This window comes from Danio rerio, chromosome 16, assembly GCF_052040795.2.
Source record: "Danio rerio strain M-AB ecotype USA chromosome 16, GRCz13ab, whole genome shotgun sequence".
Classification (NCBI taxonomy): Eukaryota; Metazoa; Chordata; class Actinopteri; order Cypriniformes; family Danionidae; genus Danio; species Danio rerio.
The window spans coordinates 41896365-41911636 of record NC_141036.1 but is presented as its reverse complement, the minus strand read 5'-3'; the positions used below and the strand labels follow the sequence as shown (position 1 = coordinate 41911636).

The 15272-nt window shown below is 42.2% G+C and overlaps 2 protein-coding genes and 1 long non-coding RNA gene across 5 annotated transcripts in view; 1 reads left to right on the top strand and 2 right to left on the bottom strand.

Moving 5' to 3' along the window:
* LOC137487301 (uncharacterized) overlaps positions 1 to 15272 on the bottom strand; it is a 133883-nt gene that overhangs the window by 106635 nt on the left and 11976 nt on the right. The window lies entirely within an intron of this gene.
* LOC141378272 (serine/threonine-protein kinase pim-2-like) lies at positions 331 to 6384 on the top strand. 2 transcript variants are annotated; one of them, XR_015511847.1, is made up of 8 exons: positions 331 to 562; positions 879 to 967; positions 1065 to 1106; positions 2035 to 2160; positions 2307 to 2338; positions 2896 to 3151; positions 3266 to 3385; positions 3666 to 6384. XR_015511847.1 is itself a non-coding variant. In XM_087287584.1 (7 exons), the coding sequence occupies exons 1-7, from the start codon at positions 475 to 477 to the stop codon at positions 3767 to 3769; spliced, it is 825 nt and encodes a 274-aa protein (XP_087143710.1). In that variant the 5' UTR covers positions 331 to 474; the 3' UTR covers positions 3770 to 6384. The 2 variants fall into 2 exon arrangements, 1 of the variants encoding a protein (XP_087143710.1); XM_087287584.1 differs by lacking the exon at positions 2307 to 2338.
* Positions 8875 to 11454, bottom strand: LOC147840360 (uncharacterized). The gene is made up of 3 exons (XR_015511863.1): positions 10990 to 11454; positions 10757 to 10851; positions 8875 to 10454 (listed from the first exon to the last, which is right to left on the bottom strand). It is a non-coding gene; the product is annotated as an uncharacterized LOC147840360 (long non-coding RNA).

Below are 15272 nucleotides of genomic sequence, written 5' to 3'. Positions count from 1 at the left end.
ATTACATTGTAAATTCAGTGCAGAGCTAAAGGCCGATGCAGAGTCCTCAAATTAATCAGCCGTGTTGGACCCGTCAAACATCAATCATGCCAGGCCTTGCGTGATTAACTTTATTCTTCCCTCTTTTCCCCATGCAGAGATGGCAAAAGAGTTGTATAAGGTCCACGCGTATTTTATAATGTTATCACGAGCCCTAAACAGTAGGTTAATATGCCACTTCACCTTTTACACCCTGAAGAATAAACGCGAACACCTGTACCTACAGGACCCCCATCCCATCTTTGGTCTGGCCCTACGCTACGTCATAAATCGAACGCGCTCTGCACCGCGAGTGTCAGAATCCACCAGACGCCTGACAGAACAGACGTGTATTGAGGAACTTTTCATTTGATACTCAGACAAGGCGAAAACTCAGATAATTAACTGCAGTAAACTCATTTATACACCCTAGAGAGCGTTATTTACTGCTAATAAATGGAAAAAAGTATGTTACATGTTCCTGGTCCTTCCGGACAAAGAAGACCGCCATGTAGACAGAGGATAGGGCCTTCTCCTGGTTCTGGTACATTTGAATGTATTTTTAATGTTTGATTGATGTTGTTTAACCCTTGTGTTGCTGTTTCATACACACTGGGGTCATTTGGCCTCAACTTTCTCTCAGTTTCAGCAAATGGAGTGATTTTTTTAGTGACAAACTATTTTGACATATTTTGGGAAAAGGCTTTTGAATTAAAAAAAGTTTCAAAAAACTTAATTCGGGGCAAATTGGCTTTGTTTATGTTGTTGGCTGTTACGGGTTAAATGGCTTTATTTTTATACTGTCTGTTCAGGCATAACTAGAAGCTGTCTCAAATGAACATGCTGTTTTTATCTTTCAGTGGAAGCAAAATATGACCTGAAAGAAAATATTGGAGCTGGCTGCTACGGCAATGTCTATCGTGGTATCAGAAAAATGGACGGCAAACAGGTAAGTCTATTCACCCTAGTCCAGTTTAGAGGACATCAACTTTAGAGAAATCATGTTTGATTGCTCACTCATGTTTAATTCTACTTTTCATCCACAGTTTATCATCAAGTCGACTACTTCAGAAGTTGACAGCAATGTGGTAAGTCTGAAAACATCATGCGTGATTCATATTTGAAGCATCACAAAATACATTTAATAGATGAGTCTGTCTGCGGCTGTGGTTATACAAATATCTACTGATCATTTTGTGATTCACTGCTGTTTTCTGTTTATTTATGGTTATGATGGGAATTAATATGTGCTCTGCCGAGTTTTGATGCTGAAAATTTAACTCTGCAGTTTAACAGTGACTTTATATACATATAACAGAAAAAAGTAGTCACATGCCAATATTCAATAATTCAGTATATCATAATAATGAACATGCACAATAATGAATAATTATTATTTACACTTTTAGAGTGTCTTTTAAGATTATTTTATTCTGCAACATGTTGAACCCTTATTAAGCCATTTATTTTCAAACATGATGCTTTTCTCATGTTAATCTGGGCTACGACTTTGGGAATTCAGAGACTGTTTGTCTTTGGTTCGTTAACTCTGTGCAGTAAAGTCCTCTCGTTAACATCAGTTAATTTATCTAAAGTAGTTTAGTTTATACTTTATTATAGTGTTACCTATTATTGTACTTTATAATCTTTTTTTACATGTATTTAATAAGCAATACACTAGGTATTGTTGTAATCATACCTGATAAAGTAATCTGTTTCACAGCTCAGCTTAATATCTTGATAAAATCAAAGCTTCCGCAATTCATCACATTAAAATCTAATAACGTCTGAAGCCGAATTACCAGATTTTTACATCACAATTGACAAAACCAGTGCAGATAATAAACATCAAGCTCCCATAATGCATTTCAAAAGCATAAATAAACACACAGAAAAAAAAACATGAATCACAAAATACGGAAAGCTGCTGATTTACAGATTTTCTTTTACAGTTATATTGAAAAACAGGATTACATGTTGTTGATATGCTAATGCTAATGTGCACTTTATCTTCAGCCTGGATATCCGTTACCCATACCAATCGAAGTGGCCATGATGACAATTGTGAGAGATCCCCCCAGCCCGCTGCTCATCAAGCTCCAGGAATGGTTTTTAGTTAAAGTGGAGAAATTGCCAAGAGGAGTAAGTGTATTTATACAGCACATTTCATGCACAATGCGCTGCAGGAGGGTTTGTCTCGTTTCTTATTGTCGTTTTAATTTTGTAAATTCAAATTCCTAAATCAAGAAGCATTTCTGGACATGTAAATAACTTTGTCTTGTTTTCAGAAAAGCTTGTGGGTTAATGATATGCCGGTGCGGTAAGCAAAATAAACTCATTTCTACTTTAAAATCTATCCTGAATGTAACTGGAAGCCAGTGTAAAGACTAGGCATGGGCCAATAACTGTTTTTAAGGTATGGAAAAGTCGAGGTTTTAAAACTGCCAAATTTTCTGTAATACCGTTGTGTGAGATATATTATTTACAGTTTTTTTAGGACAACGGTATCTCCAGCTGAATAAATATCCAAAAATGCTGTTTTAAATAGTAAAGAAATCAGTGTTTTTGAAACAAATGAGGGCCGCAGAAGTCAATTAATCTTTTGAATTATTTAGCCTGACATGTTTACTGCCAAAAAAATATTATAAATCTATTACAAAATAAAATATATTGTTTTCAGAGGGGAACAAGTTTGTCTTTTACCCAGACATTCAAAAAGACTACATATTAGAGCAGTAATCACAATACCGTGAAACCGTGATATTTTGATCCAAGGTTATCATACCGCCACAATCTAATACCGGCCCATGCCTAGTAAAGACTGACCTGAGGACTGCTGTCGTGTGCTTTATTTTAACTCATTGCATCTGCTTACAGAAAGTGTGTAAGACAATAATGTTGGTGATGGAGTATCTCGGCCCGTGCAGAACACTGGAGGATTTCCTGCAGAAGCACCAACACCTGGAGGAGAGAGTCGCGCGTACGCTTATCCTGCAGATTGTCAAAGCAGCGCAGGAGTGCTTGAGGCGGAAAATTTGTCATCATGATATTCATGATTGTAATATCCTCGTCATCGACCGGCCTCTGCAAATCAAGCTAATTGATTTTGGCTGTGGGATGCACATCTGTCATGGTAAGTCAGATTATTTCAGGAGGAAGCCGAAAAACATTCATTAGTCTCTGAGACTCAGTTGAATGGGGCTTTAGCTGAACTGCTTGCTCAACACTAAACCTCTCTTTCTGACAGATCCAAAGAAATACCCACCAGACACAAGGATATCTCCAAAGAAGGCGGTTAAAAACACAGTGAAGCAGCTGTTTGGCATCATGCGGGAAATAGAAAAACAATGTTCCAGCATACCTGAAGGTAAGAAGATGACTGGGACTGACACTGTTCATCCCTCCTGTTGACTTATGGGTCAGAATTGACCCTGGCCACATTTTACCAGCAGAAAAACCCAAAACAATGTTTTTCTTTATCTTGAGGTTTGGTGACGGTTTCTAAAATGAGGCCAACATTAGGAAAATATATATTATATTTTCATGAAGACTGAACATTAGGGCACAACAGGAGTCATTCAGGTCAATATTGAGCTGTGTGTGTGTGTGTCCACCATTAACTAACTTTCTCTTTTAAAATGTTACAGAATTCATGGCATTTATGAATACCTGCATTACCCTTGGGGATGATGATCAGAGACTGCAAACAGTGCAGCAGATTCTGGATCAGCCATGGCTAAAAAACCAATAAAAATAAAGACTGTTCTAGATATGTGTAGTTTATGCTTTCCACCCTGAAAGAGGACCTGTTTTAGAGGAGATTTTGGAGCACGAGGGGTTCAGCATGACGCAGAGGCTTTCAGCAGCAGGAAATGGTTTCATTCTTCCATGTTTGATGTTTGTCATTTGTTGTTTTCCGCTTCTGCTTCCCAAATTCCTGCGAGGGTTGCAGTCAGAGCTGCATGTAAATGAGGGCCAGTTGAAGCCGCCATTAGAGTGACGTCAGCTTTCCTCCTCACCTGATTGGTTGGAGGGAGGAGGTGTCAATCTAGAGCTAATAGACCAATGGGGAGGCTTCAGCCGGCCCTCATTTGCATGCAGCTCTGACTGCGACACTTGCGGGAGGAAGTGCAGAATGTGGGAAGCAGAAGTTATGAAGAGCTTTGAGAATGGTGGTCTTAATATGCTGGATTTCCGTACATTAAATAATACTGTCAAAATTAAATGGGACAAAAAATATTCTCTAAAATCCAACATCAATCTGGAACTTTATTCCAAATTACATATTTTCTTAATTTGGATGGCTTAATTGTTATTACTCTGTAACTATAATGCTGATAAAATACCAGCTAAATTATCTCAATTTCATAAACAAAATTTCTTAATCGATTCAATACTCCCATCCCCCCTAAAGAATTTGCTGTCGTATTTGATGCCATACCATCTGGAGTTATTAGGTTAGTCCAAGGCATTCTCTATCCTTCTACTTCCCCCCCTTGAGACGCTTCTACTACAAAGGTAGGAAAATATAGTTTCTCTGCAACTTCTTCAAACAAATCAGTACATTTACATTTAGCAGACTTACACATGAGGACGAAAAAAGAAATTTACACAACTATAAGAGCAACAATGAATAAGTGCTTTAGGCAAGTTTCAGGTGTGTAAAGTGTACGAAGCAAAACATTAGTAAATTATTTATTTATTTTTTTGTAATACAGTTAGCGGTGGAGCCAGAGAGGCAATTGCAGATTAGGAAGAGAAGTGGAGACTAAATAGTTGAGTTTTTAGTGGTTTCTTGAAGACAGCGAGTGACTCTGCTGTTCTGATGCAGTTAGGGAGTTCATTCCACCAACTGGGCAGATTGAGCGCGAGAGTTCGGGAAAGTGATTTCTTCCCTCTTTGGGATGGAACCACGAGGCGACGTTTATTCACAGAACGCAAGTTTCTGGAGGGCACATAGATCTGCAGAAGTGAGAGCAGATAAGAAGGAGCGAAGCTAGAATTCGCTTTGTAAGCAAACATCAGAGCTTTGAATTTGATGCGAGCAGCAACTGGCAGCCAGTGCAAACGGATGAGCAGCGGAGTGACATGTGCTCTTTTAGGTTCATTAAAGACCACTCGTGCTGCTGCGTTCTGAAGCAGCTGAAGAGGCTTGATAGAGTTAGCTGGAAGCCCGGCTAGTAGAGAGTTGCAGTAGTCCAGTCTGGAGAGAACAAGAGCTTGAACAAGGAGTTGAGCTGCATGTTCAGATAGGAAGGGTCGGACCTTTCTGATGTTGTAGAGTGCGAATCTGCAAGATCGAGCAGTTCTAGAGATGTGGTCAGAGAAGTTTAGTTGGTCATCAATCGTTACTCCAAGGCTTTTCACTGTTTTGGAAACAGTAATGGTTGCCCCATCCATCTGCATTGAAAAGTTCTGATGTTATTTCCTAATGGAACTGTATCAGTTCCAAATGTGACTTTTTTTTTATTTTATTGGAATTCTTTTGTTTCAGATATTGATTGAAGAAATCAAATATGGCTCATCCCAAATAGCTACTTAATTACAAATAAGATAATAGAAGTTTCATTTAGAACTATTCACCATACACACTCGGTCAATACTCTCTTAGTAAGATATAAAAAAGATATTGATATTAATTGTTCATTTTGTAAGCAACACAAAAAAATAAGTGCCTAGTTCACTTATTTTGGCAATGCAGTTTTTCTAATTTGCTTTGAAATGATTTTTCTTTTTCTTATTAAGAATGTTGATAAAGATTTTTCCTTACTATGGGAAAATGTTTTGTTAATAATAAAACGGATGCTATACATAAAAAAATATTTTTTTTTTCTTAATCTTCTTAATGTTATTTACAAAATTGTATATACATAAATGTACATTTTCAAACCAAAAACCCTTTTTAATATCTTGCTCACTGAAATGGAGCATTACTTTAAAACAATTTCTAACTCTTTTACAAAAAAATGCTTTAAAAACAACTGAAATGTGTCAATTATATAATCTTTTTCTTTAATATGTGATGTATATACCCCTACTGTTAATTTTTTTTGTTGTTTTCTTTTTTAAAAATGTTTTCTTTTTGTCTTTCCATTTTCTTTATAATGTACTGTGATTGTATATTTTTACTTGTCTCATAATTTTAAAAAAATGTGGAAGCGGAAAACAGCATCATGTCAGAAAACAATGGAAGTATGAATTCCTGATGATCTGATTTCGTCACTGACCACATGTGTGCTGCTCTTCTATCATTTCTGTGAAACTGAGACTGTACGCAGAGCGGCCTGCGAACCCCATGGAGTGTGTTGAAGCTGTTTTCTGCTGATCAAACTGTAAACTATTGTCTTCAATAAACTGTATCTCTGACTCCTGCTCTTTGTTCATCACACCGGCTCCTTGCATTAACACAAGTCAAATCCTTCAGCGTAGTGATACGGCACTGTAATGCACTCAAAACATGCCTGAACTACTTTATCTGTGTGTTGATCTGACAATAAGTGTGAACACAACACAAAACAACACAGAGAAGATCTGTTTTACAGACTGCAGACTCAATTTAGCCTTTATAGAACAATATTGATGCGTCATGTAATGTTTAAAGCACATTGCCCTGCCATTTGTGTGACTATAATGTGAAATATAAGAGTGTGTTCACTGATATGAGTAATCCTACTATAATATCTACTGAACTAGCACCAGGGCTCTTTCAGTGTCTGACCAGCAAATGTTGAGCTTTAGCCAAAGAACAATGGTTAGAATGGAAATGTCTTCATTTCACAACAGTTTTTAACAACACTCAGAAAAGTTTTGTGGAAAACTAATGGAAACACACTTATGCTTCAGTTTGTGCTAGTGTTACATCTACACAGCACAGTACACTCAAATATAAGCTAATAAGTAAAATGAGCCAGCTAGTGTTCACTGAGTTAAAGAGACCCCTGGTGAAAATAAGTACATTGCAAGTATACTAACCAAAAGTTAACTTAATTTAAATATATTAAAAGTATTATTACCATACTTTTATATATGAAGAGTTCAGATGCAAAAACCTCTAAGCGCCATCTGAAATGTTCTTCTAAAACGACCATTTTTGTCAGCCTCCTATGTTTATGTTCAGTTATTTCCCTTTAAAGGCAATGTAAAAAATTATTCGTCACTATAAAAGTCAACTTACTGAGCCTACACACAGGAGTCGGAGAAAATTTTATTTATTTAGCATTTGATGTTAATATATTTAAGTATTATTTTAACTATGCATTGAACAATGAACTTATGTAAGAATGTGTCAAAGCACACTTTTAAAGCACAGTGTTAAATAAACAGTGTAAGTTTTCATTCATGCAATTCAGTTCATTACTGCCTTTAAAAAGTAATAAATGCATTAAAAGCCCATTTAAAGCATTTGTTACTGTATAAGAGATGTTGTTGATGCTGACAATAAATATCTATATTTAACATAAATATATATATATATATACATATATATATATATATATATATATATATATATATATATATATACTCAATTCGTCTTTATTTCTCTAGCGCTTTTACAATTTAAATTGTGTCAAAGCAGCTTCACATAGAAGATTATAGTGTTTGAAACAGTGTCAGTTCAATTTTCAGAGTTTAAGTTCAGTTCAGTGTGGTCTAATAATTATTACTGAGAGTCCAAACACTGAAGAGCAAATCCATCGATGCGCAGCTCTACAGATCCTGAACCATGCAAGCCAGTGGCGACAGCGGCAGGGAAAACCCTTCACCAATTGGGGAAAGGTCAGAATAAAAAAAACCTTAAGAGAAACGTGGCTCAGTTGGGCACAACCATTTCTCCACTGGCCAAACGTCTTGTGCAGAGCTGCAGTCAAGGCTCTGGAGAAGCTGGACCTCAGCGAAGGCTCGTCTGTCCCTGGAGCGTCGCAGAAATCAGTCTCATGCTCTCCACTCCTCTATGATCACCACAGCAGCTGCTCAGGAAACGGCCTGGTCCAGGATTATGGAAACCTTGGGATCATCTTGTCGCTGGTCTTGGATCGAATCAGTGGCGCTTCATAGTCTAAGGGTCTCGGGATGAGTATACCCAGGTGGAAATAGAGAATAAAGAGAATAATTAGCGTAGCTGCTGTTCATAGTGTTTATAAACGAGATGCAGAAACCTGTGTGGAAACCTACTAAGTGATGCCCTGAGTGTATGCTTTGCTAAACAGATAGGTATTTAATCTAGTTTTGAACTGAGAGATTGTGTCTGAGCCTCAGACATTATCAGGAAGGCTATTCCAGAGTTTAGGAGCCATAAAGGAGAAGGCTCGACCTCCTTTACTCGACTTTGCTATTCTAGGTACTACCAGAAGCCCTGACTTTTGAGATCTTAAAGAGCGAGTTGGATTGTAGCGAGACAGAAGGTTGTTTAGATAAAAAGGAGCTAGATTATTTAGAGCTTTATAGGTGAGAAGTAATAGTTTAAATTCAATATGAAACTTAACAGGCAGCCAGGGTAAGGAGGATAACTTTGGGGTGATAGGGGATCATATTTTCTAGATCTGGTAAGAACTCTAGCTGCTGCATTTTGTACTAGCTGAAGTTTATTAATAGAGGATGCTGGGCAGCCAGCAAACAGAGCATTACAGTAATCCAGCCTAAAATTATATATATATATATATATATATATATATATATATATATATATATATATATATATATATATATATATACATATATTATTGCATTACAGACATCCTGCAAAAATAACTTGAAAGAAAATCATCCAGATTTGAAATGACATGAATGTTAAATTTTTATTTTTAGGTGCACCATTATTTTATGTATAAGGTTAACATGAATGTTTTTTTTTTATTTGTGCTTAGCCAGGTCGTAAACCGCAATAAAGTTAGTTTGACGTTTGACATTAATTAGACATTCATTTATATGGTTAATTTAGTTTTTTAATCTGGAAATTAAACTTTGCAACATAAAGGGCGTATATTTATGCCCATCTGACATATTTTTGGCTCAAACTATAACAGGAGCAAATAATTTAATTGGTTTTAAATCGAATAAAACATCACAAACTGGAACAAAAATAATTCATTCATGAAAACAAAGACTGCTACTGAAAAAAAAAAACTGCTTAAACCAGCCTAGGCTGGTTGGCTAGTTTTAGCTAGTCAACCAGGCTGGTTTTAGAGGGGTTTTGGTTGTATTGGGGTAATCGAACTAGGACTCGAGTCCAGTTTTGATTGGACTCGGACATAACCTGGCCAGTCAGAGTCGTCAGAAAAGAATCGCCGTTTCAGAAAAGAAGCCGATGGGCAGATTTTGATTAAAGATCCACAAAACAAACTTTTCAGTGGATTCATTTGCACAGATTAACTTGTTTATTTTAAGACTAGCCATATGCTAGCAACATAAACATTGAACATTTTGATTTAATGCAGACTTTAAACGAAATATTCACCCAGATATGATAATTCTGTCGTCATTTACTCAATCTTCACTTGCTTCAAAACATGTTTGAGTTTCTTTTTTCTGTTAAACACATTTAGGCTAAACATTGCTAGACAGACTGCTAGACAATGACTTCCATAGTATTTTTTCCTGCCGATTTCTAGCATTATTCAGAATACATATTTTTGTTTAACAGAGGTAATAAATGTATAAATGTTCAATAAATAAATGGTGACAAAAGTTTTCTCTTGCTAGGAACTATCCCTTTAAGTGTCGTGCGCGCGGGACTTTTATTGTGAAGGCGCAGCGCTGCTGTGTTTCCGTGTTTAGTCAGCGTCGATCATCTGACGGCTTTAGTTCCTTTAAACGGAGTTTTGCAGTATTTTTTGGGAGTATTTAATCTGTTGAAGGGAGAGTTTAGGGTCCAGACATAAAGTCAACAGTGTTCTGCTGTTTAAAGCGTACAATTCTTCACATTATGGGGCAGTTTCTTGTGTTTTGGTCGACCTTCCTGCTGATGTGCGTCGCGTTCAGTTTTTCTGAATCAGAATCAACAACAACACAACAACCTACAACTGCTCCACCTGTGCGCAAACGTACGTTTTCATCTGCATCTTTCTTTATTTTCATCCCATATTTCTATTCCATTGAGGTAAAGTTGGTGTTATAGCCGCAAATTCGTTCATTGCCAACTTGTGACTCGCTCCCTATGTTGTTTACCATGATACGTTACTTTGAATATTCGGTCAAAATCACATACAAGTATGACTTGAAAACAACATTAGCTTTGTATTTCCTGAGTGGACAGCTACAATGCCCATCGCAACAAACACAACAAGTTGTTTACTTGTATGAGCAGAAACGCAAGCTTAGTGAAAGCATGACTAAACATGGAGTTCATCACTTCTCTTCAGATATTTTCAGTAGAGTATGCAAACTTACCATCGGGTACCGCGTTCCCAGAAGCTTTTTAGTCACAATTTTTTGGCAACCTGCAAAGAGAGCATAAAGTCAAAACTTATTCAACCAGAGAGATGTCTGATCACACACACACACACACGCACGCACGCACACACACACACACACACACACACACACACACACACACTCACACACACACACACGCACGCACGCACGCACACACACACACACACACACACACACACACAAACACACACAAACACACACAAACACACACACACACACACACTCACACTCACACACACACACACACACACACACACACACACACACACACACACACACACACACACAAAGGAAAATTGAATGTTACCTTCTGGCCGTCAGATTTCCGTGTAGCCAGATAGACAGTGCCATGGTATCCCTCTCCCAGCTTCTTCCCAAGCACATATCTGTCAAGTAAAGATCCTGGAGAAAACATTTATGACATTTGCTCACTCCTGTTACTCTTCTGCTCAATCTAATCGTGAGAAAAATCTGTAAAACTCTGAAAAATAAAACAAAACCCTGCAGATTAGACAGAAAACATTACGGCAGAAGACAAACCTTAGCTGCTGTCTTTAGCTGAGCTGCTGTCTTTAGCTGAGCTGCTGTCTTTAGCTGAACTTCTGTCTTCTGCTGCAGTTTTGCTGCTGCCGCCATGTTGGATCTGGGCTGTTTTCACTCGTTTTGCAGCAACTGTGTCCTGATCCAGACATCCAGCCTTCCTCTTCAGTGCTCTTGGAGCTTCTGTGGATTCCAGTCAACAATGCATTATTAATGATCAGTTCTTTCATTAATTGGCATTTATTGTATTTGGGGATCTGTTCAAATGGCAGCAGTGCTACTAGTTTCCAGATGTTTTGTCATGAAGCTCTACTGAGAAATACTTTGCACAATACTGCATCATTCACAGGTTTAAAGGCACATTATGTGAGACTTTTATTATCAAAATCTCCAAAATCCACTAGAGGAGTGATTCATGAATGATCTCGCAGTGCATTATGGGACAGTGTAGTGTCCACTGGATGCACCCTTCAGAATCTCTCCAGTAGTAGTAGGTCATCTGGGTACTTCTCACATGCTGTTTGTCAAATACTGTGAGGTCAGACATACTACTCGGCTCACATACTGTCTTAATGTACTATTTAGTATGGAAGCGTGTGATTTTAGACACAGCCAGTGTGTGTGTTCATGCTAATGATCGTATTAGCAGTGTGGTGCAAAATGTCTTTATTTATAGTGCCCTGACCTTTTAATAGCAGGGAAACTGCTATAGAATGTCTCGTACCATCACAACGGTCAAGTATGTTTGACATGCTTTTCTCTTTATTTGCCACTTGCTTTTCTTTTCTTTTGCTGCCTGCTGTTCATTCATTCTATTTCTGCTCTGTTTGTTTAGCGAGGTTTTAATATGTTTGTGTTTTATTTGACAGCACAGAGCAGCATTATAACAGAAGCCCAACATTTATTTAGTCTGATAAAACAGCACACGTGATCACGAGCTGAAGAACCAGACTGTCACGGTTGTGGTGGGGAAAAGGAGCGAGGACTCAAGTGCAAAGAAACAATGGGTATTTATTAATAATAAAATAAAAATAAAAAGCAAAACAAAACTACCCCGAGGGGGAAAACATTAACAAAACACACAAACTTGGCTCAACAAGAACAAGGCAAGACTGGATCAGGAACACGGGGAGTGTAGACAACGAACTGGCAAAGGACTGAAAACATGAGGGGGATTATAAAGCAAAAAAGTAAATTGACACACAGGTGAACACAATTAACTAATAATGGGTTGACAAGGAGGGTGGGACTAGACAATAGACGGGAGAGCGCATGACACAGAGAGACAATACAAGCCATGCGCTCACATAACACAACACTGAAGCACACGACAAAAGCACGTGACCACAATGTAAACACCGAGCCACGTGCTTTGACAAAAGACGCAAGACACGAGCACACGATAGATAAACACCTTACCGTGCGCTCACACATAAGCAACGCGCATGCTTCATCTCAGCGCCAACCAAAACTGAAACCAACTAGACGGAGGCGCCGAGAATAAAGCAGTGCGCTGCTGACAGAACAAACACAAACACTAGTACAAGAGCGCGCGCGTCTGAGGGACGCAGAGCGTGCGTGGCCACATCATGTGGCAGCGCGCACACTCTGCGTACACCCACGACGGCGCGCGCGCACACAGAGACAGGACCAGACATTGAGTAGTGTCAGAGCTCTGCCACCAAAACAAGAATTTACAAGACCAAAGTGGCAGAACCCTGACACTAGCCCCCCCCAAAAGGGACGCCACCTGGCGTCCCTAAAGGGAACATCCAACAAGGTACAAGACAGACAAGAAACACTACAAGACAACAAAACAGGCAACATCAACAGACACAAGACAGGGAGGTGAACAGGCAAGACGACATGAAGGAAGGGAGGGAAGCCAAGCCAGACCCAACAAGACAAACAAGGGAGGGATGGGAGGGCAAGACCAGGGAGGATCAGGAGGGACAGTCCAGGGTGGATTCAGTGGGTCGGGGGCCCCAGCAGGGAGCCAGGGTGGAGCCGGAGGGTCCGTCCAGGGTGCAGGGAGGGAACACCAGGGAGGAGCAGGAGGGACGACCCAGGGAGAGTCTATCAGGGGAGACAAGGCAGGAGGTCGGTGGGGAGCCGGCTGGGCTGGAGGCCTGTGGGGAGCCGGCTGGGCTGGAGACCAGAGGGGAGCCGGCAGGGCAGGGCGCCGGGCTGGGACCGGCAGGACGAGACGTCTGGATGGGGCCGGCAGGGCAGGGCGCCGAGCTGGGGCTAGCTGGGCGAGACGTCTGAGTGGCGCCGGCAGGGCGAGACGTCTGGGTGGCGCCGGCAGGGCGAGACGTCTGGGTGGCGCCGGCAGGGCGAGACGTCTGGGTGGCGCCGGCAGGGCGAGACGTCTGGGTGGCGCCGGCAGGGCGAGACGTCTGGGTGGCGCCGGCAGGGCGAGACGTCTGGGTGGCGCCGGCAGGGCGAGACATCTGGGTGGCGCCGGCAGGGCAAGGGGCCGGGCTGGGGCCGGCTGGGCAAGGCGTCTGGGTGGCGCCGGCAGGGCAAGGCGTCTGGGTGGTGTCGGCAGGGCAAGGAGCCGGGCTGGTGCCGGCAGGGCTAGACGTCTGGGTGGTGCCGGCAGGGAAAGACGTCTGGGTGGTGCCGGCAGGGCAAGGAGCCGGGCTGAAGCCGGCAGGGCAAGACGTCTGGATGGCGCCGGCAGGGCAAGGAGCCGGACTGGGACCGGCACTGAGCTGCGCTCTGGGGCTGGAGCCGACACTGGAGGGCGCTCTGGGGCTGGAGCCGACACTGGAGGGCGCTCTGGGGCTGGAGCCGACACTGGAGGGCGCTCTGGGGCTGGAGCCGACACTGGAGGGCGCTCTGGGGCTGGAGCCGACACTGGAGGGCGCTCTGGGGCTGGAGCCGACACTGGAGGGCGCTCTGGGGCTGGAGCCGACACTGGAGGGCGCTCTGGGGCTGGAGCCGACACTGGAGGGCGCTCTGGGGCTGGAGCCGACACTGGAGGGCGCTCAGGGGCTGGAGCCGACACTGGAGGGCGCTCAGGGGCTGGAGCCGACACTGGAGGGCGCTCAGGGGCTGGAGCCGACACTGGAGGGCGCTCAGGGGCTGGAGCCGACACTGGAGGGCGCTCAGGGGCTGGAGCAGACACTGGAGGGCGCTCAGGGGCTGGAGCAGACACTGGAGGGCGCTCAGGGGCTGGAGCAGACACTGGAGGGCGCTCAGGGGCTGGAGCCAGTATGGTGGAGGAGCCCTTTCTCCTCCTACGCTTCCTTATTTTTGGTGGCGGGAAGCTGGCCACCTCTTCAGACACTGCTGGGCACTCCACTACCTCTGAAAGTGTTGCAGTGTCTGTTTCGGGCACCTCGAGGGATGTTGCTGCCGCCAGGGTGGTTGCTGGATGGGCTGCAGTGGGTTCAGTCACCTCTAGGTGGGTGACAGGTGAGGAGGGCCCGTTCTTCCTCCTCCGTCTCCGTTGGTGGGTCATCGGAGGACTGGGGATTTGGCAGTCTGTGAGCGGGATTGGCGGTGGGCCAAGGGGAGGCAGGCCACCGTCTCCCTGGCTGTGGTACAAATAGCTCACAAACTGCCAGAATGACAGTATCCCCAGCATCCCCATCTCCCAGGCCTGAAGGGGGCTGTTGAGTCCAGCATTGAAAGCCTCCTTCAGTGCTGTGGTGGTAAACTCAAGCCCCTCTGCTGCGTAGACAAACTGGTAGGCAAACTCCTTGACTGAAGATTCCCCTTGATGAAGACCAAAGAGTTTGCCCAAACGTTCCTTCTGCTGGCATGCAGAGGGACGTGAACTGGGAGATGGGAAAAGGAAGATACCCATATTTCTGCTGAGTCCTCTGTTATGGCCAGTTCGTACTGTCACGGTTGTGGTGGGGAAAAGGAGCGAGGACTCAAGTGCAAAGAAACAATGGGTATTTATTAATAATAAAATAAAAATAAAAAGCAAAACAAAACTACCCCGAGGGGGAAAACATTAACAAAACACACAAACTTGGCTCAACAAGAACAAGGCAAGACTGGATCAGGAACACGGGGAGTGTAGACAACGAACTGGCAAAGGACTGAAAACATGAGGGGGATTATAAAGCAAAAAAGTAAATTGACACACAGGTGAACACAATTAACTAATAATGGGTTGACAAGGAGGGTGGGACTAGACAATAGACGGGAGAGCGCATGACACAGAGAGACAATACAAGCCATGCGCTCACATAACACAACACTGAAGCACACGACAAAAGCACGTGACCACAATGTAAACACCGAGCCACGTGCTTTGACAAAAG